The sequence below is a fragment of the Nerophis ophidion genome, linkage group LG01, assembly GCF_033978795.1.
Source record: "Nerophis ophidion isolate RoL-2023_Sa linkage group LG01, RoL_Noph_v1.0, whole genome shotgun sequence".
NCBI lineage: Eukaryota > Metazoa > Chordata > Actinopteri > Syngnathiformes > Syngnathidae > Nerophis > Nerophis ophidion.
The window spans coordinates 56,866,779-56,889,376 of record NC_084611.1 but is presented as its reverse complement, the minus strand read 5'-3'; the positions used below and the strand labels follow the sequence as shown (position 1 = coordinate 56,889,376).

Sequence of the window (22,598 nt, the reverse complement as noted above, 5' to 3'; positions counted from 1 at the left end):
CTCCACCGTGGCCTCCCTCCGCCCTCCCTTCGTTTGTGGACTCTGTTTTTGGGGAGGGGGTTCAAGTTGTTTCTTATTTGTTTTTGTTTTCTTTGAGACATCTGGAATCTGTCTTTTTGGGGGGGGGAATACTGTTGCGATCTGTGACTCAGATCTTCACATGTTTATTTTTCCATCTTTGTTTCATTCTCTTCTGACCCACTTACTTCCTGTTTAGTCCGTTACCATGGTTTCACATTGATTTCACCTGCTCCTCGTTTTCTACACACCTGGTTCTCCTTGATTTCTCCCTATATAAGCTTTCCTCTTTTCTTTGTTCAGTCTCGGATCCTAATTTGCCCACGCGCAACAGTGACGACTCTCGACCTTCATCTTTGTATGTATATTCTCGCTAGCTTTTACGCTAAGCCATTTGTTTATTTAATAAATCCATTTATAACTTACCTTGTTGTGTTCATCGCTTCGACGCATCCCCGGAAGAACCAATCCGGCATTACAATGCCACACAAGCGTCACAATAGCGTTAACAAAATGTCTGTATTTTTTGTAATATAGCGTTATATTTTTATAACATAGCATTAACAAAACGTCTGTATTAATCATGACCTCGGAAGTAAATGGGGGGGAAGGTTTTTGTAGGGGGGAAGAAATTTGGCGTGAAGTATCGTTACCACACGACTATCTACTACTCATTGTATTCCTTTGGTTTTTGCCCTCAAAGTCCAGGGAATTTGAAAACAATAACAAAAACAACAAAAATGAAAAATATTGTATTACTCGCTCTAATGTTGAACACATACTGATACTATCCTTGTTATTGACACTCCTGATGTATGGATCTGTCCGCCTTCATTCTATGCCTGGCAGCTACACACCAACAGTTGCCGTTATGTTATCCTTTATCCAACTCTTGATAATCTACTTTCTCCTGCAACATGCTTCCATCTATACTTCTTAATCTTTACTAAGTACTTATTTCTTGCGTTGTTAAAAGCTAGCTCTGTGATTAGCATGCCTTCTTATTCGCTCCTTCTTGTTCTTACTCGGTGTGTAACGTGTTTAGCAAAGTCCTCCAATCTTCCAGTGATAAAACTATACTTTGAAGAAATTGAGTTTATTTTCCGCAATGGATGTGGTACTTATCAACTTAGGGGAGCGGCTCCACACTGTGTATGACATACATAGTACAGACATACTGCTAGCCGCGTCTGTCAGCCGGGGGAACAAATATAAAGTATCCGTCAGAGGGGATCATTTTGATTGATTTATTGATAGATTGATTTATTGATTGATTGATTGATTGATTGATTGATTGATTGATTGATTGATTGATTGAAATTTGTATTATTAGATTGCACAGTATATTACATATGCCGTACAATTGACCGCTAAATGGTAACACCCGAATACGGTTTTCAACTTGTTTAAGTCGGGGTCCACGTTAATCAATTCATGGTAGTTGTTGAGATCTTCATTGAAAGGTATTAATCAGCATTGGCAGGTCACATACTTGTTCTACGGAAATCGGTTAATACTGATCAGTGGCTGATAAATATGTGGATCTCTAATATTTTTGTTTTTTTTGTTTGTTCTTTTTATTAAGGCATGTAAATGTAATGCTTAAACAATTTGGTTGCACCGATTTTAAGACTGAGATCATATTTGTGTAATTAATACTTGAAATGATCACAAATATGATCCAAACTAATCTAAAAATGGGGTAAAAATGCAGTGCTATGTTGGAACCCTGATTTTAAATTATTGTTGTTTTACTTAAAAATAGTAATAATAATTAAAGCTGCAAGCAGCGATGGACGGGACCGATTGGGCTGCTGCCCCCACGACCCAAGCCGGGATAAGCAGTAAAAGATGAATGGATGGATTATTACACAGAGAAAAAGTAGTACACACATGGATTCATGTGTCTCTGACATTCCTACTGCGAGTTAGAGGCAGTTTTGTCTGAACAGGGATCCGCCATCTTGAGACGGCAGCAGAACAGCAGCAGCAGCACAGCTGTTCTTTGAGGGCTCATAAAATCCAAACTGGAGCAGTAATTAAAACTATTTCATTAACTTTTAATCAGAAGGGTTCAATCTCTCTCCTGTGCTTATTTAAAGCCAACACAACATACATACACTCATACATACACTCATGCACATAATCATCAATCAATCAATCAATCAATGTTTACTTATATAGCCCTAAATCACTAGTGTCTCAAAGGGCTGCACAAACCACCACGACATCCTCGGTAGGCCCACATAAGGGCAAGGAAAACTCACACCCAGTGGGACGTCGGTGACAATGATGACTATGAGAACCTTAGAGAGGAGGAAAGCAATGGATGTCGAGTGGGTCTAACATGATACTGTGAAAGTTCAATCCACAATGGATCCAACACAGTCGCGAGAGTCCAGTCCAAAGCGGGTCCAACACAGCAACGAGAGTCCCGTTCACAGCGGAGCCAGCAGGAAACCATCCCAAGCGGAGGCGGATCCGCAGCGCAGAGATGTCCCCAGCCGATACACAGGCGAGCAGTACATGGCCACCGGATCGGACCGGACCCCCTCCACAAGGGAGAGTGGGACATAGAAGAAAAAGAAAAGAAACGGCAGATCAACTGGTCTAAAAATGGGAGTCTATTTAAAGGCTAGAATATACAAATGAATTTTAAGGTGAGACTTAAATGCTTCTACTGAGGTGGCATCGCGAACTGTTACCGGGAGCGTATTCCAGAGTACTGGAGCCCGAACGGAAAACGCTCTATAGCCCGCAGACTTTTTTTGGGCTTTGGGAATCACTAATAAGCCGGAGTCCTTTGAACGCAGATTTCTTGCCGGGACATATGGTACAATACAATCGGCAAGATAGGATGGAGCTAGACCGTGTAGTATTTTATACGTAAGTAGTAAAACCTTAAAGTCACATCTTAAGTGCACAGGAAGCCAGTGCAGGTGAGCCAGTACAGGCATAATGTGATCAAACTTTCTTGTTCTTGTCAAAAGTCTAGCAGCCGCATTTTGTACCAACTGTAATCTTTTAATGCTAGACATGGGGAGACCCGAAAATAATACGTTACAGTAGTCGAGGCGAGACGTAACAAACGCATGGATAATGATCTCAGCGTCTTTAGTGGACAGAATGGAGCGAATTTTAGCGAAATTACGGAGATGAAAGAAGGCCGTTTTAGTAACGCTTTTAATGTGTGCCTCAAAGGAGAGAGTTGGGTCGAAGATAATACCCAGATTCTTTACCGAGTCGCCTTGTTTAATTGTTTGGTTGTCAAATGTTAGAGTTGTATTATTAAATAGAGTTTGGTGTCTAGCAGGACCGATAATCAGCATTTCCGTTTTTTTGGCGTTGAGTTGCAAAAAGTTAGCGGACATCCATTGTTTAATTTCATTAAGACACGCCTCCAGCTGACTACAATCCGGCGTGTTGGTCAGCTTTAGGGGCATGTAGAGTTGGGTGTCATCAGCATAACAGTGAAAGCTAATACCGTATTTGCGTATGATGTCACCTAGCGGCAGCATGTAGATGCTGAAGAGTGCAGGGCCAAGGACCGAACCCTGGGGAACTCCACACGTTACCTTAACGTAGTCCGAGGTCAGATTGTTATGGGAGACACACTGCATCCTATCAGTAAGATTAGAGTTAAACCAAGACACGGCTAAGTCTGACATACCAATTTGTGTTTTGATACGTTCTAATAAAATATTATGATCGACGGTATCGAAAGCAGCGCTAAGATCGAGGAGCAGCAACATAGATGACGCATCAGAATCCATCGTTAGCAATAGATCATTAGTCATTTTTGCGAGGGCTGTCTCCGTGGAGTGATTTGCCCTGAAACCGGATTGAAAGGTTTCACATAGATTGTTAGACGCTAAGTGTTCATTTAACTGCTCCGCAACAATTTTTTCAAGGATTTTTGAAATAAAGGGAAGGTGAGACACCGGTCGGTAGTTTACCATGAGGTCAGGATCGAGGTTAGGTCTTTTAAGAAGAGGATGAATAACCGCTTTTTTGAATGCTAGGGGAACAGTGCCCGAGGAGGGTGATACGTTTATAATATTTAGCACTGATGGACCTAATAATACAAAGAGCTCCTTGATCAGTTTCCCAGGAAGAGGGTCAAGTAAGCATGTTGTTTGTTTTATTCCATTTACACGTTGTAACAATTCCTCTAATGTTATTTCCTCAAAACGAGAGAAACTATTTTGGAGGGCAGTATCCGCCGTATATACCATCGTATCAGTGTTAATAGAACCCCGTTGTAGCTGGAACGCATTGTCTTTAATCTCCTTTCTAATGACTTCAATTTTCTTACTAAAGAATTGCATAAAGTCATCAGCTGAGTGGGTTGAGCTACTGGAAGGGGTCCCTTGTTGGGTTAGCGATGCTACCGTACTAAACAAAAATTTAGGATCGTTTTTATTACGGTGGTTGAGATTTGAGTAATATTTAGCTTTAGCTAAGGTAAGCATGCGTTTATAAGTTATTAAACCATCACTCCATGCTTGATGGTAAACCTCAAGTTTAGTCGTGCGCCATTTGCGTTCCAGCTTTCTACATAATAATTATATGTTTCATCAAACATATATCAATGCTGTTGCCCTAGGGTAAACTGGGTAACACAAAGCATATTGACAGAGCTTAAACCATTCTTACTATAACAATCTACAAGATTAATATAGGTTGCCTCTCTCTTTTCCCTTTCATCTTTCGGTATTCCTTCTTCTTTTTTATTTTTTTTATTATTATTTTATTTTTATTTTTTCTATTTTTTATTTTATTATCTTTTTAGCTATCATTATGTATACGTATCGTTGCATTTGAACAACTTTATTGTTGATAATAGAGGTAATCTATTGGTTTGGTTCATGATCAATAGCGCTTTTTCTATTGGTATTTGTATTGCTCCAGTTTTAGTGTAAAAATGCTCATTATCATTACTATATTATTTATTTCACTAACTGCTTATTTGGTATCACTTTTACGATCATATTTGTACGTATTATGTATGTGCTGGTGTTGTTCTATTGTTGTTGTTGTTATTGTTGTATTTGCTGTTGTTGTTTTTGTCTCTCCGTCTAATCCCCCTCATAACCCCACAATTTCCCCCTCTGTCTTCCTTTTTTTCTCTTTCTGTCCCCTCCTGCTCCGGCCCGGCTGCACCAAATGATAATATAAATACATTTAATAAAGTCACATTCAAATAAGCCAACAAGAGAAGTATCTTACACTTCTCTTTTGTAAAGTAAATCTGAACAGCCGATATGGGCATTTACATCAACTATATGATTTGCCTGAGAAGCTGGACAGGACAAAAAAAAAAAAAAAAAAGCCGACACAACAAACGCGCTCAGACGAGATAGTGTTTGAAAAAAGGTGACTGTTTTTACACAACTTTTGTATTGAAGGGGGAATTGCAAACTTCATGTTTATTTTAGCTGGGTGTTGTCACATTATGAAATACAGGTCTAAGTAAGACCTACATAAAGGTTTTTGTTTCATGTGTCTATGACTTTGCTACTGGGAGTTACAGGGCAGTTTTATTTGTGTTTTCTTGCTAGGGGGCGTTAGAGCTGAATTTTGAGTTTTGGGGTTTTGTTTTTTGATTATATCGCAATTTTCGCCATTCCTGATGTGTGTGTCCAATTAGGTGAGTTTTGAAGCATGTTAAGGGGGTCAAATTACAGCTCAAAGAGGCGGCGGTATAAGAATAATAATAAAGAATAATAATAAAACGCTAGAAATTCAAAAGGGTCCTCTATCCCAAAGGGACTTCGGTCCCTAATAATAATAGTAATTTAATCTGCACCACAGAAAAAAAAAAAACAATGAACAAAATAATTAAGCAGCTCAGTATGCTGCTCATGCCTATCTTTGGTCCTGGCTAAGGAATCAAACCCCCAGTCTTGATTAGGGTCACCATCTGAAATAGAGGGTATGCTAAATTATTCCTCTGGGGCAGACTGCAATGTGTGCCAGTTTTAAAATTGGAGTTTCATTGCCTCTGAATCACTTCGGTATCCATAAGCTCCTCCTTAGGGCCTTCAGCAAGACGTCTGATTCATTTAGAAAACATTGCTTATTCGCACCTCCCGAGATACTCAATCATGTCCTACTCAGTGTTTGTGATATTTGGTTTTGTTGGGATTACAAAGGAAATAAGCGGTTGTTATAGAATTATCTCTGTACTTTAAGTTGTCATTCTTTTTTTTCTTTTTTTTACCAGTGTGTTTCTAAGTGACATCAGCCCTGTTTTGTCGTTTGTATTTTGGCAGGTGGCTGGAATAAAGGGGATGTTCTTAGCCAATAGAAAGGCGCATAAGCAAGTGAAGACGTACATTACCTACAACCGGGGCAGAGACTGGAGGTTACTGCAGGCTCCCGACAAAGACCTGAGAGGCAACAACATCCGCTGTATTCTCGTGAGTGAGTTTTTATTCCTAATGTCAAAGAGAGACAGGAACTGAATGATCCAGCTTAAAACGCATCGTCAGTCAATACTCCAAAAGCGGCGCACTTGAAAGGTCAGCCATATTGACGCAGTCCATCAAGCTGACCTCTCATTAAAGTAAAACAGGCATCACACAGAAATGCAAAAGCCTTTCAATGTCATTATTATGGTGGGACCTCTAGTTTACGAGTGTTCTTCGGGGATACGATCTGTCCCTTGGTTAATTGTTAAATTGCGGGTTACGCGTCTTCTTAGACTTAGACTTAGACTTTGACTTCCTTTTGTAATGATACACTGGGAAAAGGAGACGGCATGGAGAAAGGGACATCAATACCTAGCAGCATGTTTATTGAAATATATAGCTATATATAAAGTGTGGGATTAAACCAAATGTATGTTACCGGGTAGTGTTGAAGGTGCGTGTTGAGATCGGTGCGGAAGTCCAGAAAGGGCAAGGCAGGCTCAGAGGTCCAGGGGCTGGAGCAAGGTGTCGTGGTCCGAGAAATGGCGTGAGGTCGAGATCCAGGAAGGCGGCAGGGAGTCTGGAGGGGATCCAGGGAGAGGAGCCACACAGCTCGAAAGCCAGGGGATGAAGAAGGGGTTGCTGGATGACAACAATCACCACTGCGGAGGGGAAACACAGAGAGCGTCCGAGACACATGTGAGGCTTACTGCACAAGTGCAAATAGCTACGTTCTGGCACTGGAACGCAGGACACACTGGCTTATGAACGCAGGAGACTCATCAGCATCAGGTGTGTTGATTGCAGAGCGACTGCGGCCGCGCAAAGGCAGAGGAGCGCCCGAATTAGAGATGGCAGGTGTTTGAACCATAACACCTTTATTGTCATTCAAATTTCAACTTTACAGTACAGATAAGAACAAAATTGTGTTGCCTTAGCTCACTGTAGTGCAGGATAAAAGAGCAATACGGTATAGAGTGTTTGCATTTGTAAAACAAGCTGCTGATATAAGTAGATTTGCTATACAGATAAATATATTGCAATTTTGCAAATGCATCCACTTTTATGGATGTATGTTATATTGTCTTTATATTCCAGCGAGTTAATCCGTTTTTGGGGGGAATTGAGAGCCCTTTGAGACACTAGTGATTTAGGGCTATATAAGTAAACATTGATTGATTGATGATTATTATGATGCGTTCAAGAATATTATGGCCTTCGGGAAGAAGCTGTTACAGAATTCCAGGTTCTGCTACAGAGGCTGCGGAACCTCTTTCCAGAGTCCAGCAGTAAAAACAGTCTTTGGTGGGGGTGGGAGGATTCTCTGCAGATTTTCTGATTTTCTCCGTACTGCTAGTTAGTCACAGTAAACACCTTAAGATTCTAGCGAAAACATTCAGTCTGACTTGCTAGCGTCACCCTGTAGCTAGAGATCGACAAAACTTTGTTTTTTCCCACCAAGGTAACCGAGAAATTGAGTGTGAAGGGCAATGCTGAGAAGAAGAAGACATGGATGATATTCATTCAGTTAGGATCCCCACAATGCCCTGACTGTGCCTAGAAATTCTGTCCATAAAAGTTATGAACAGAATCGGTGACAAAGATCAGTCTTGGCAGAGTCCGACATTCACTGGAAACAGGTCCGACTTAATGCCGGCAATGCGGACCAAGCTCTGACACTGATCATTCAGGCAGCAGACCGCCACTATCAGACAGTCTGATACCCCATACTCTCTGAGCACTCATCACAGGACTTCCCAGGGGACATGGTTGAATGTGTTCTCCAAATCCAAAAAGCACATGTAGACTGGTTGGGCAAACTCCCATGCACCCTCATGGACCTTGCCGAGACAATAGAGTTGGTCCACAGTTCCACAACACTGTTCCTCCTGAATCCGAGGTTCGACTATCCGGCGTAGCCTCCTCTCCAGTACACCTGTATAGACCTTACCAGGAAGGCTGATAAGACACTCTGGAGGGAAGTTATGTGGTCAGATGAAACTGTGGACTTATCCAGTAAACATCTCGCAAGGATCTCCAGGGGGCCTGATTAACTGTTATCTTATATTTCTTCCATTTTCAAATTATTGCTTATTAAATTGGTTTCTTTCTCATTGCTGATGGTCTTCATCAGGGTTCTTCCAGTCTTGTGCAGGTCTACAATCTTAACAATCTCATCCATTGTGGTGAGGAAGCTGGAATGGAAGGGAATGTTTCTTTGACAGGTGTCTTTCATACCTAGAAGGAGAATAGTAATCATGCACTTTCCTAAAGAGATAGGACTAATTTGTTATGTGCCTGGTGGGAACATAACCAGTGTGGGGGTCAGAATTATTTCTGGTTGTTGCTTAAATATTTAATTCAAACCAATCTATGATAAACCTGATATTTATTGCCCCTGGGGTAGCTTTTTACACATGGATATTTGTTTTCTTCAATCTGGGATTCTGTCGCGTGCTTTGGCCTCTACCTACACACTGCATTAATTTGTCAAGAAATGTCGGAGTTTTAATAACCCGCTAACAGTTACCCAATGACATTTAGCTTGGTTATAATGAGAAATTGTGTCATTAAAGGTTAACCAAATCACACCAAATAGTAAGCCAAGCCAATAGGCGTCTGGCATATGTGATCAATCATATGGCAGCGGGGAGATGTACAACCAAGCTGTTACAATAGCTATTATTTGGGTGTTTTTTGCACGTCTGTTGGCAAGGTTTGATGTTTTGATCATTTCTACTGATATTATTATTATGTTTTTTTTTTTTTACAGCCATATTGTTCATTACACCTTCATCTTCACGTCTCTGCAAATCCCTACACATCTGGGAACATCGCTAGTCGGGACTCGGCGCCAGGAATCATCCTGGCATCCGGTGAGTTATTAATATTTTATAATTTCTTCGTGTTTGTTTTCTCTTATTTCTTGTTCAGCAATCAAGAGAACACCAAGCTGCATACAAATATGGAGTGTTAGTAGTTTAGGGTGGCCCGATGCAGCTTTTCATTTTCTCACTGTTTTAGTGACACCAAGTGGCCACAATAATTCAGCAGGTTAAGCTCAGGACGCAGTAAGTTAAAACAATGCGGACACATTTGTTACTGGCTATTTTCACTCCTGCCTTAGAAATACACTATATTGCCGAAAGTATTCACCACCTGCCTTTACTCAAATATGAATTTGAAGTGCCATCCAATGAAATTGTCCAAAATGTTTTGGTATCCCGGAGCATGCAAATTTCCTTTCACTGCAACTAAGGGGGGCTTCACGGTGGCAGAGGGGTTAGTGCGTCGGCCTCACAATACGAAGTTCCTGCAGTCCTGGGTTCAAATCCAGGCTCGGGATCTTTCTGTGTGGAGTTTGCATGTTCTCCCCGTGAATGCGTGGGTTCCCTCCGGGTACTCCGGCTTCCTCCCATTTCCAAAGACATGCACCTGGGGGTAGGTTGATTGGCAACACTAAATTGGCCCTAGTGTGTGAATGTGAGTGTGAATGTTGTCTGTCTATCTGTGTTGGCCCTGCGATGAGGTGGCGACTTGTCCAGGGTGTACCCTGCCTTCCGCCCGATTGTAGCTGAGATAGGCGCCAGCACCCCCCGCCACCCCGAAAGGGAATAAGCGGTAGAAAATGGATGGATGGATGGATGCAACTAAGGGGCCAAGCCCAGCTCCTGAAAAACAAACACACACCATAATTCCTCCTCCACCAAATTTCACACTGGGCACAATGCAGTCCGAAATGTAGCATTCTCCTGGCAACCTCCAAACCCAGACTGGTCCATCAGATTGCCAGATGGAAAAGAGTGATTCATCACTCCAGAGAACGAGTCTCCACTGCTCTAGAGTCCAGTGGTGACTTGCCTTACACCACTGTATCCCACGCTTCGCATTGGACTGGTGATGTATGGCTTAGACACAGCTGATCGGCCATGGAAACCCATTCCATGAAGCTCTCTGTGTACTAGGGGTTAGGTTACGGTGGCTAATTGGAAGGTCACATGAAAGGTGGATCTCTGTAGCAACTGACTGTGCAGAAAGTATTTGCACTATGCGCTTCAGCATCCGCTGACACCGATGCGTCAGTTCACGTGGTCTACCACTTGGTGGCTGAGTTGCTGTTGTTCCCATACTCTTCACTTTTCTTATAATAAAGTTGACTTTGGAATATTTAGGATCATGTAAATTTTACGACTGGATTTGTTGCACAGGTGCCATCCTATGACAGTTCCACCCTGAAATCACTGAGAATAGCCCATTCTTGTAGAAACAGTCTCCATGCCTAAGTGTTTGATTCTTCTCATTTGGGTGTTTGGCCAAATATATTTGGAAATATAGTGTATGTATGTGTAAGTAAAATGCAACTATAGTTGTGTGATACCTGTTTATATTGACATGTGTTCTGTTTTAGTAAAAAGGATACAAAATGGATAAAAAAATAATAGTTAAAAGGTGCATTAACTGAAAGCTTTACTGAAAAAGAGAAGTTTTCAAATGTTTCTTAAAAGTTTCAACACAGTCAAGCTCACGGAGGGACTGGTGCGAGTTGTTCCAGAGTCTGGGAGCTATAGCCTGGAATGCCAAAGCAAGTTTTTGGAGATCTTTAGAAGACTCTGGCCTGAAGACCGGAGGCTGCACCCTAAAGAGTTGGGGCATAGCATGTCAGTGATGTACAGAGGAGCCCCACCATGCAACGTAAAGAATGTCAGGACTAAAATTTTGAACTCAATGCGGAATTTGACTGGGAGTCAATGATATGGGCTGTTCTGGGTGCGCCGGTCAAAAGTCATTCTGTACCGTCTGAAGTCTCTTAAGCGTTGACTTGTTGAAAATAGTCAATACGAGATGAAATCAACGTGTGAATGATCATTTCCAGATCCAATTTTGACAGCAGACATATTTCTGAGATGATTAAAACAGTTTCTGGTCAGTTGACGACAGGGACCCTCCAAAGACATGGACTAATCATACACAACCCCAAGGTTTCTGAGGCTACTTTTAACAGATTCACCAAGAGCACCAAGGGAGTTCTTGATCAGGGGGATCTTTTTATCGGGAAAAAAGTTATCATAGTTATCGTTTTGTTAGAATTTATCTGGAGGAAATTTGAGGACAACCATGAATTGACAAACTTGGACCCCGACTTAAACAAGTTGAAAAACGTATTCGGGTGTTACCATTTAGTGGTCAATTGTACGGAATATGTACTGTACTGTGCAATCTACCAATAAAAGTCTCAATCAATGAAACCAGTTTTTAATACAGGATACACACTCCAAGAACTCAGAACTTAGCCTGCAATATTGTTAAAATCATTATTACGTTTTGTCTAGTTTGGTGTACTATTGTTTGCTTCGTTGTTGTGTAGCTGCTAGCTTCTGGTAGCCTATGACAGCCTACCATGTTTACCTTTTTGTTATGAAAAGACCAACTTTGTGTGGTTATGGAGGATATTTAGATGTTAACTGGCTGTCCACTCGCTGAAGGACTGCTTGTATCTGCATTTATATAGGATATTTTACATGCAAGCATATATTAGTTTTATTGGGGGGGCTGATATCAAAGCGATATCCGATGTCAATATTGGATTGTGATACCCCATACCGGTATTTTAGTTTGGAAGTCTTTTATAAAGGATAGGTAATGTAATTATCAATTCTATTTATTTGCAATGATTAAAACTTCAAAAGTTTACCATAAACCAAGCAAAAATAATTGAATCCATCCATTTTGTACTGCTTGTCCTTCTTGGAGTAGTTGAGTGGCTGGAGCCTATCCCAGCTGCATTCATGCGAAAGGCGGGGGTACACCCTGGACAAGTCGCCACCTCATAATTAATCAATGTTAATGCTTATCTATTAAAAGTGTGTACATTTTAGAAAGTCATATAATTTACAACAGGGTTGAATGCTTTTGAGTCAAGGTACGTGACATGGTCAATAGTAGTATGTCTACCTAAATGCATGCATGCTTTAAAGCAGTGGAACATGTTTCAGTCAATTTTTTGGTATGAATACTGACTTGATTAAATCACACACGGGCGTGGACATGATACAATACAATATTACAGCACATGTATGTTGTGAAAAGTGCAAAACCCAAAACCAGTGAAGTTGGCACGTTGTGTAAATCGTAAATAAAAACAGAATACAATGATTTGCAAATCCTTTTCAACTTATATTCAATTGAATAGACTGCAAAGACAAGATACTTAACGTTCGGACTGGAAATCTCTGTTATTTTTTGCAAATATTTGCTCATTTGGAATTTGATACCTCCAACATGTTTAGAAAAAAGCTGGCACAAGTGGCAAAAAAGACTGAGAGAGTTGAGGAATGCTCATCAAACACTCTTTTGGAACATCCCACAGGTGAACAGGCTAATTGGGAAAATGTGGGTGCCATGATTGGGTTTAAAAACAGCTACCATAAAATGCGTGGCCATTCACAAACAAGGACGGGGCAAGGGTCACCACTTTCTGAACAAATGCATGAGCAAATTGTCGAACAGTTTAAGAACAACATTTCTCAACAAGCTATTGCAAGGAATTTAGGGAATTCACCATCTACGGTCCGTAATATCATCAAAAGGTTACAAGAATCCGAAGCAATCACTGCACGGAAGGGATTATATTACGGACCTTTTATCCCTAAGGCGGTACTGCATCAAAAAGCGACATCAGTGTTTAAAGGTAATCACCACATGGGCCCATGAACACTTCAGAAAACCACTGTCAGTAACTGCAGTTTGTCACTACATCTGTCAGTGCAAGTTAAACCTCTACGATGCAAAACAAAAGCCATTTATCAACAACACCCAGAAACGCCACCGGCTTCTCTGGGCCCTAGCTCATCTAAGATGGACTGATGCAAACTGGAAAAGTGTCCTGCGGTCTTCCGAGTCCACATTTCAAATTGATTTTTGAAGATGTGGACATTGTGTCCTCCGGACCAAAGAGGAAAAGAACCATCCGGATTGTTCAAAAGCCAGCATCTGTGATGGTATGGGAGTTTATTAGTGCCTAAGGCATGGGTCACTTACACATATGTGAAGGCATCATTAATGCTGAAAGGTACATACAGGTTTTGGTCCAACATATGTTGCCATCCAAGCAACGTTATCATAGACACCCCTGCTTATATCAGCAAATTAATGCCAAGCCACATGTTACGACAGCGTGGCTTTGTAATAAAAGAGTACAGTTACTAGAATTGCCTGCTGGTAGTCCAGACCTGTCTCCCATTGAAATTGTGTGGCACAATATGAAGCCTAAAATACCACAACAGAGACAGTTGAACAACTTAAGCTGTACATCAAGCTTGAATTGGAAAGAATTCCACCTGAAAAGATTAAAAAATTGGTCTTCTCGGTTCCCAAACGTTTACTGAGTGTTGTTAAAAGGAAAGGCCATGTAACACAGTGGTAAAAATGCCCCTGTGCCAGCTTTTTTTGCAATGTGTTGCTGCCATTAAATTCAAAACTAATGATTCCATCCATCCATCCATTTTCTACCGCTTATTCCCTTTTGGGGTCACGGGGGGCGCTGGCGCCTATCTCAGCTACAATCGGGCGGAAGGCGGGATACACCCTGGACAAGTCGCCACCTCATCACAGGGCCAACACAGATAGACAGACAACATTCACACTCACATTCACGCACTAGGGCCAATTTAGTGTTGCCAATCAACCTATCCCCATGATCATTTGCAAAAAAAAATAAAAACAAGTTTCTCAGTTCAAACAATAAATATCTTGTCTTTGCAGTCTATTCAATTGAATATAAGTTGAAAACGATTTGCTAATCATAGTATTCTGTTTTTATTTATGAATTACACAGCATGCCATCTTCACTGGGTTTGGGTTTTGAATGATAAATATATGGTTAGTCAGTTTATTGAATGCAAGACAACTGAAACATGCAGAAGGTATCATGAATGCCAGAACGTGAATTACTTTGCAGCTTGCTGCGAGGATTGTTTTCCCTGGATGCAAACGAACTTGACTGGACATGGAATACAGGTAAAAACACGATTTAATCTCAACTCAAAAGCTGCAAAAGGGTCAAAACAAAAGGCGCTCACAGTGGAGGCACAAAACTTGGCGCAGGAAACAAAAACGTAAATACTGCCTGAACTATGGTCATAAACAAAAACACTTACAGTGACGTGAGCAGGGCAGCATGAACTATGAACAACATCAATGTCGCCAGCCCGACTACCTGGCAACTACAGGCTTAAATAGTCTATTCTTGATTAGTGACAGGTGCATGAGTCCAAATGAGTCAGGTGAAACCAATGAGTCGTCACGGTGACAAAACAAACCAGTACGCGCAAACAGGACCTAAAAGAGTCCAAAAACCAACAGAAGATACAAAACATGACCACAGAACATGACAATGAAGTGAATTTCTAGCTGCAGCTTTATAAGTACTTTTCAGTTTCTTCTAGTCGGACAAGATTTCCTTACAATAGATGTAATATTGTCATGTCTTTGTGATCATGTTTTGTTTAGTTGTGTTTGATTACTTCAAGACTCCATTAGTTCCTGTTTTTTCACTCCATTGTTCTGTTTCCATGCCAACTCATTAGTTTTCACCTGTCCCCATGTCACGCACCTGATTCACTTGGACTCATGCACCTGTTGCCAATCACCACGTCACTTTTTAAGCCTGTAGTTGCCAGGCATTCAGCCTGGCGACACCACACTCTTGATACCTGATTACTCACGTCTTGCCATAGATTCATGCTTTTCACGTCACAGTAAGTGTTTTCGTTTTGGTTGTTCATACCTCTGCCATTGTGAGAGTTTTTGTTTTCAGAGCCAAGTTTTTGTTCCTCCTCTGTGAGCGCCTCTGGTTTGTACCTTTTTTTGAATCAAGATTAAAAGATTTCATTACCTTCACGCCATGTCCGGTCCAGTCGATTTGCACCACGGGAAAACAAACCACACCATAGTCCACGTCTTGACAAATATCCCCAATGGGTTACATAAATAACCTTGTTTGTGTTGCATTAAATAGCAACCTCCACCTTTTACATACGACTGTTGTCTTGTCAAATATGTTGTTAATTGGATTTGTTTACATAAGCAAGCACATACAGTATACTGTACATAAAGTACTTGATTTGTCTTTTACTAAAGGGTCCTTTGGTTCCGAGCTCACCAACCGCAATATCAGCGTTTACATCACTTCGGATGCAGGCAACACATGGAGACAGGTAAGCGCATCTTGCATTTCTACACTGTAACATTTCACGAATGTTTTATCTTTTAAAAATGCATATTTATTTATAAGTTGATGGGGGTGGTCTTAAATGATTAACCCTGTAAGACCCGGACATAGAAATACATGAAAAAAAAAATATTCAACCTGTCAGATGGTGTTGTAGGGGGCATTTGGGAATCAAAATGAAGTGTTGGCAAATTTTTCATATTTTGATAAAGGTTTTATGGAACCGTTGTAACGATACAACGTTGGGTGAAAAGTGTAGCAACATTTTCCATAATCCATTTGTATTCATTTTCTGAACATGTTCCACATGTTTTCACTTCAGTCAAACAACTTTGGGTTCATTTGAATGCTTATTGCTCATCACCTTGACTCAGAACACTGTAAAATAATAATTATAATAACAACATAACTCATTTTTATGAACAGTCAATTTTATTTGACTCAATGAAAAACTTCTAGGGTGGTCTATGCTGTATATACAAGTTCTGCATTGTTCTTCTGGCAACCAGCATGCATGTGCTGACTATGTTCACTTGCAATAAAAGTCCAGGAAACAGTTCTTGCTGTCCGAGAAGCAGAGACACACTTCACACTTGTGGCATTGTGTGTTGGTGTACCCAGTAGGGCAATGCCTGCAGCGGCCTCTCGTTGTCTTCTTGGATAAATGCCCAATCTGATCGTGGCGTACATCCAGTGGCAGGTGTCCACACGATTTCTTGTATGGGGTGCTGGTTGGATCCGAGGATGGTCTCTTGCCAGTGACTGGGCTGCTTGTGACTGGGCTGCCATTGCCTGAAGGTCGTCCTCTCTTTGGATGACTGTGTCCACCAGAATGAGAGCGGATGCCATCTTTGCTTGGAACCTTCGCTGGTTAAGCTCAGGTTTCTCCTTGAGAGCTTGGCAGTCACGCTTGTAGAAGAGCCAGGCGTTGACCGCAGCAAGTGTGATGGTGTGCCAGAAGATGTACAGGTACCAGCGGCAGGATTTGATGCGGAACTTGTATTTTGCAGTGAATGAGTCCAGCAAATCAACACCTCCCATGTACTGATTGTAGTTACCCACAATGTACGGCTTTTCAACTTCAATGTAGGTCTTGTTGGCTTTGTCCCAGCGTTGAATCTTCTGCACAGGTTCCGTTCCAGCAAAGGATGACACAAGTGTGACGGCCCTGTTGTCAAACCATTTGACAGCAGAGATGTTGTGGTAGGCCTCCACTCTGTGGTCGAAGGTTCCCCTCCCTTTCTTCTTCAAGCTCTTATCATCTTCAAGGTTGCAATTGGGGATGCGGACTTGCCTTGCTGTACCCACATAATGGATGCCAAACCCAAGGAGCTTCTTGATCAGTGGGCCAGTAGGTCCAGTGCACAATTTGCACGAGCAGATTCCTGGTATCAAGTCAGACAAGTTTATTTGCAATTAAAAAAAATAAAAAAAAACGACAAAAAGATCTGGCAAAAGTACACAATTGTGAAAAGAAAAGGACAAAGCCATGTAAAAACACCTCAATGAGAATAATGAAGACAAACTGGCGGTGGGAAGGAGTGACAGGAAAGCTTAAATACAGTATATGCAGACGAGAGAGATATTGAGGTATGGGTGTAAAGTATTACTCATAGGCATGTGATCTGCATTTTTATTTTTATCTATTCTATGTTTAACATTCTATTCATAATCAGAGGTGGTTAGAGTAATTCAACATTAAAGGCCTACTGAAACCCACTACTACCGACCACGCAGTCTGATAGTTTATATATCAATGATGAAATATTAACATTGCAGTACATGCCGATACGGCCTTTTTAGTTTACTAAATTGCAATTTTAAATTTCCAGAGAGTTTCTTGTTGAAAACATAGCAGAATGATGACGTGTACGCGTGACGTCACGGACTGTAAGGAAATATTAGCGCTGCGCACACACACAGCTAAAAGTCGTCTGCTTTAACGGCATAATTACACAGTATTTTGGACATCTGTGTTGTTGAATCTTTTGCAATTTGTTCAATTAATAATGGAAAAGGTCAAAGTAGAAAGATGGAGTTGGGAAGCGTTAGCCTTTAGCCACACAAACACACTGCGATTCCTTGTTTAAAATTCCCGGAGGTGACGCTTTCCTATGGATCAGAGCGGTCAAGCGAACATGGATCCCGACCAAATGTCAACCAGCAGTTTTCGGTGAGAAAATTGTGGTAAAAAGTCGCCACTTACCGGAGATCAGCTGAGCTTGTGCCGTCCATAGCTGCCGTCGACTTCCATCAGACAGTGGCCCCGAGACAACCGTGGACACACCCTTTGGACTATCAGGTACTATTAAAATCACTAAAACACTAGCAACACAATAGAAAGATAACAGGATTTCCCAGAATTATCTCAGTAAATGTGTCTAAAAACATCTGAAAAACCATCCCAATGCAATGCAATCACCTTTTTTTTTTTTTACTTGATTTTTTTTTGTTTTGTTTTTTATAGTCCGTCGCTATCAATATCCTCAAACACCAATTTTTCATCCTCGGTCAAATTAATGGGGAAATTGTCGTTTTCTCTCTTCCGAATAGCTCTTTTTGTTGGAGGCTCCCATTAAAAACAATGTGAGGATGTGAGGAGCCCTCAACTGGTGACGTCATCGTCTGCGACTTCCGGTAAAGGCAGGGCTTTTCTATTAGTGACCAAAAGTTGCGAACTTTATCGTCAATGTTCTCTACTAAATCCTTTCAGCAAAAATATGGCAATATCGCGAAATGATCAAGTATGACACATAAAATGGACCTGCTATTCTCGTTTGAATAAGAACATCTAATTTCAGTAGGCCTTTAAGACTACTGTTAATTAAAAGTAATTAGCATCAACTAAGAAGTAAACAGGCTAGCCTCCTCCAACCTCCAACGACAAAGCTATGAACTATGGGAGACCGGGCTTTCTGCTCCGCTGCTCCCAGTCTGTGGAACGCGCTCCCTGACCACCTGAGGGCACCTCAGATTATGGATGCTTTTAGAAAAGGCTTAAAAACCCATCTTTTTAAAAAAGCCTTTTTATAGATATGCCTGCTGGTTCTAGCTATTGGGCTGTTTCTAGTTTTATATTTGATCTATTTTTATTATTATTATTATTATTGCTATTTTTTTTCACACTGTGGCACTTTGAGGTTGTTTGATCAACGTAAAGTGCTTTTTTACAAATAGCATCTATTATTATTATTATTATTAAGAAGTAGTCATGGAAATAATGACTTGAGTTAGTATTCAGTAAATACTCAAGTAGATAAAGTAATTGGTGAATAACTTCTAAATTAGTTGCGGTGTGTGTGTGTGTGTGTGTGTGTGTGTGTGTGTGTGTGTGTGTGTGTGTGTGTGTGTGTGTGTGTGTGTGCGTGTGTGTGTGTGTGCCACTACATGTTTTTTGGAAGTCGGTGGTGACTGCTGTTTTTCAAGTAGGGGAAGCTTTTTTTCAGCTACTCTCAACATGAGTACAAAGACAAAATATACAAAGGTGCTTATATTTGTCACTTCACATGTCAAATCGGAACAACGGAATGAAACTTGAAAAATGCTCTGGCGATCGTTTCTATTTCCCTGACCGTTGATTTGCTAATTTTGCTGCTAATCAAAAAGGGATTTAGCCTCAAAGATATCTTCCAATTATCATCATCATCAAAACATTATATTCTATATCAGGGGTCACCAACCTTTTTGAATCCAAGAGCTACTTCTTGGGTACTGATTAATGCGAAGGGCTACCAGTTTGATACACACTTAAAAAAATTGACAGAAATAGCCACTTTGCTCAATTTAACTTTAATAAATAAATAAATAAATATATATATATATATATATATATATATATATATATATATATATATATATATATATATATATATATATATATATATATATATATATATATATATATATATATAATAAAATGGGTATTTCTGTCTGTCATTCCGTCGTACATTTTTTTTTCCTTTACGGAAGGTTTTTTGTAGCTGATTTGAATCTTTTTGAAAAACTTAAAACAATTATTTATGGATCATCATTAGTAATTTTTCCTGATTAAGATTAATTGAAGAATTTTGATGACATGTTTTAATTAGGTTAAAATCCAATCTGCATTTTGTTAGAATATATAACAAATTGGACCAAGCTATATTTCTAACAAAGACAAATCATTATATCTTCTAAATTTTCTAGAACAAAAATTTTAAAAGAAATTCAGAACACTTTGATATAAGAATTACATTTGATTCTAAAGATTTTCTAGATTTGCCAAAATAATTGTTTTGAATTTTAATCATAAGTTTGAAGAAAGATTTCATAAATCTTCTTCGTTGAAAAAACTAGAGCTAAAATGAATAATTAAATTAAAATGTATTTAATATTCTTTACAACAACAAAAAAGGAGTTTAAAAGGTAAAAAGGTATATGTGTTTGAAAAATCCATGAATATTTTCTAAGGTTGTATTTTTTCTCTGAAATTGTTTTTCCTGAAAGTTATAAGAAGCAAAGTAAAAAGATGAATGAATTTATTTAAACAAGTGAAGACCAAGTCTTAAAAATATTTTCTTGGATTTTCAAATTCTATTAGACTTTTGTCCCTCTTAGATTTAAAAATGTCGAACAAAGCGAGACCAGCTTGCTAGTAAATAAATACAAATTAAAAAATAGAGGCAGCTCACTGGTAAGTGCTGCTATTTGAGCTATTTTTAGAACAGGCCAGCGGGCTAATCATCTGGTCCTTACGGGTTACCTGGTGCCCGCGGGCACCGCATTGGTGACCCCTGTTCTATATGATTCATAACAAAAGTTAAATGCATGCTAGCGCATATTTAATCAATGAAATGTAAACATAAAAGTACATATTTGAACACTTTTGACCATCGCCACTGTTACAAGTGGAATTCTTGCAGGCTGAAGTGTGAACATTTCCACTGTCACAGATGGCCTCACACGATATAAATGTCCTAGTTTATAAGGTACATGTTGACATTGCCTCATCTGACGTCATGTTACTTTTTACTGTGTACTTTAATTTGAATGCAGTTATGTGACTGCCAGGTCCAGTCCAAAGTCACTCGTGCTCACGTTGGATTGGGGAAGCAGATTCATGTGACAGCGCCTGCGAAAAGAAGTCTCCCTAACGAGCCGACGTCTTTGCCAGCAGTAATCAGTAGATTACAAAACCCAAAACCAATGAAATTGGCACTTTGTGTAAATCGTAAATAAAAACATAATACTATGATTTGCAAATCATTTTCAACCTATATTTAATTGAATAGACTGTAAAGACAAGATACGTAACGATTAAACTGAGACACTTTGTTGTTTTTTGCAAATATTTGCTGTTTTGGAATTTGATGCGCACTAGTAAGATCGGATATTTAATTGGGCGGATCCATCAGGACTTACAGAGACATTTTCTACGGCGACTAGCAGGAGGGAGGCTCGTAACGGAAATTTAAAGCATAATAATGAGCCGAGAGACAGCTCATATCTCAAAACCCTTTTTGTAAGTCGAGGTATGTATCACTGTTCTTTTAAAAATAACCAAAAGTGTTTGTATAATCCAGGGGTTGGCAACCCAAAATGGTGTAATAGTCATATTGGACCAGAAATACAAAAACAAATATGCCTGGACCTGCAAACAATTAAAAACCTAATTTAAGTTTTAATTAAGACAACACATAATGTAAATGTCTATAATAGCTATATTAGCCTACTCTCAAAGGCTGACACAAATATTCGCTGACAGAAATGTATTTTATTTATTATTCTATACATTTTTGCAACATTGAAAATCATTAGTAAAACGGAGGCTTCTCACAGGATGAGATAACTTCTGGAAATGACTGTTTTAGAATGCCCAAAAGTAAAGACGTGTGTGTCCAAGTTAAAGGAAGCGGCAGTCTGTCTTTTTCTAATGGATTTATTACAATCTTTGCAAGCTGGGTAACGTTTGCTGTGGTCTGGAACAACATGGCACACAGACAACTATGAGAAATACAAATAATGTGTCATGAGACATGCAAATATAAATTAAATACGCAGAGGACATAATTAAAGGAAATCAAGTATACCTACAAACGAGGCATAATGATGCAGTACTCTAGTGGTTAGAGTGTCCGCCCTGAGATCGGTAGGTTGTGAGTTCAAGCCCCGGCCAAGTCATACCAAAGACTATAAAAATGGGACCCATTACCTCCCTGCTTGGCACTCATCATCAAGGTCTTGGAATTAGGGGTTAAATATCCATAAATGATTCCCGGGCACGGCACCACTGCTGCCCACTGCTTCCCTCGCTTCCCAGGGGGTGATCAAGGGGCCTGGGTCAAATGCAGAGGACAAATTTCATCACACCTAGTGTGTGTGTGACAATCATTGGTACTTTAAATTTAACTTTAATATGTGCATACAGCCTGCCTAAATAGCATTTTAGCATCGATTAGCTTGCAGTCATGGATAGACCAAATATGCCTGATAAGCATGCCAGCAATTTAATAAATTCAACAAAGCTCACCTTTGTGCATTCTCGCACAGCATACAACGTTTGGTGGACGAAATTATTTTTTTCTGTGACAGCATCGGAGAAAGTTGTACACGTAAACAAAAATTTGATGAGTTCAAGGATCGCTGAAATGTGTAGGACAAAAACGGTGATGGCCAAATACTCCCATCAGTGAAGCATGGATAACATAAACCGTGGGATTTCTAACAATTTGGAAGGTTTGTGTCATGTTTGATCTCCTACAGAAAATATATTAAAACAAAAACGTGTTTTTTTCTTCATCTTTTTCCATGTTTCCGACCCCCGGCATAATCCAACAAACACCTTCAGTCAAGAGTGAGCACTCTAACTTTATCTGTCTTTTTTGTTTTGGTCTTGAAGATCTTCAAGGAGGAATACGCCGTGCTGTATCTCGACCAGGGAGGAGCGTTAGTTGCAATAA

At 40.0% G+C, this 22,598-nt stretch overlaps 1 protein-coding gene across 5 annotated transcripts in view; it reads left to right on the top strand.

Annotated features, from left to right (window-relative positions):
- Window positions 1–22,598, top strand: part of LOC133557422 (VPS10 domain-containing receptor SorCS1) — a 415,482-nt gene that overhangs the window by 301,471 nt on the left and 91,413 nt on the right. For all 5 annotated transcript variants that reach the window (XR_009807768.1, XR_009807769.1, XM_061907883.1 and 2 more), the window contains exons 10-13: window positions 6,294–6,440; window positions 9,205–9,307; window positions 15,570–15,646; window positions 22,538–22,598. The exon at window positions 22,538–22,598 is cut by the window's right edge and continues 31 nt beyond it. Coding sequence is in view for 3 of the 5 variants with exons in the window: in XM_061907883.1 (XP_061763867.1) it covers window positions 6,294–6,440; window positions 9,205–9,307; window positions 15,570–15,646; window positions 22,538–22,598 (388 nt within the window). In the remaining 2 variants the exon portion in view is untranslated. The remainder of the gene's footprint in view (window positions 1–6,293; window positions 6,441–9,204; window positions 9,308–15,569; window positions 15,647–22,537) is intronic.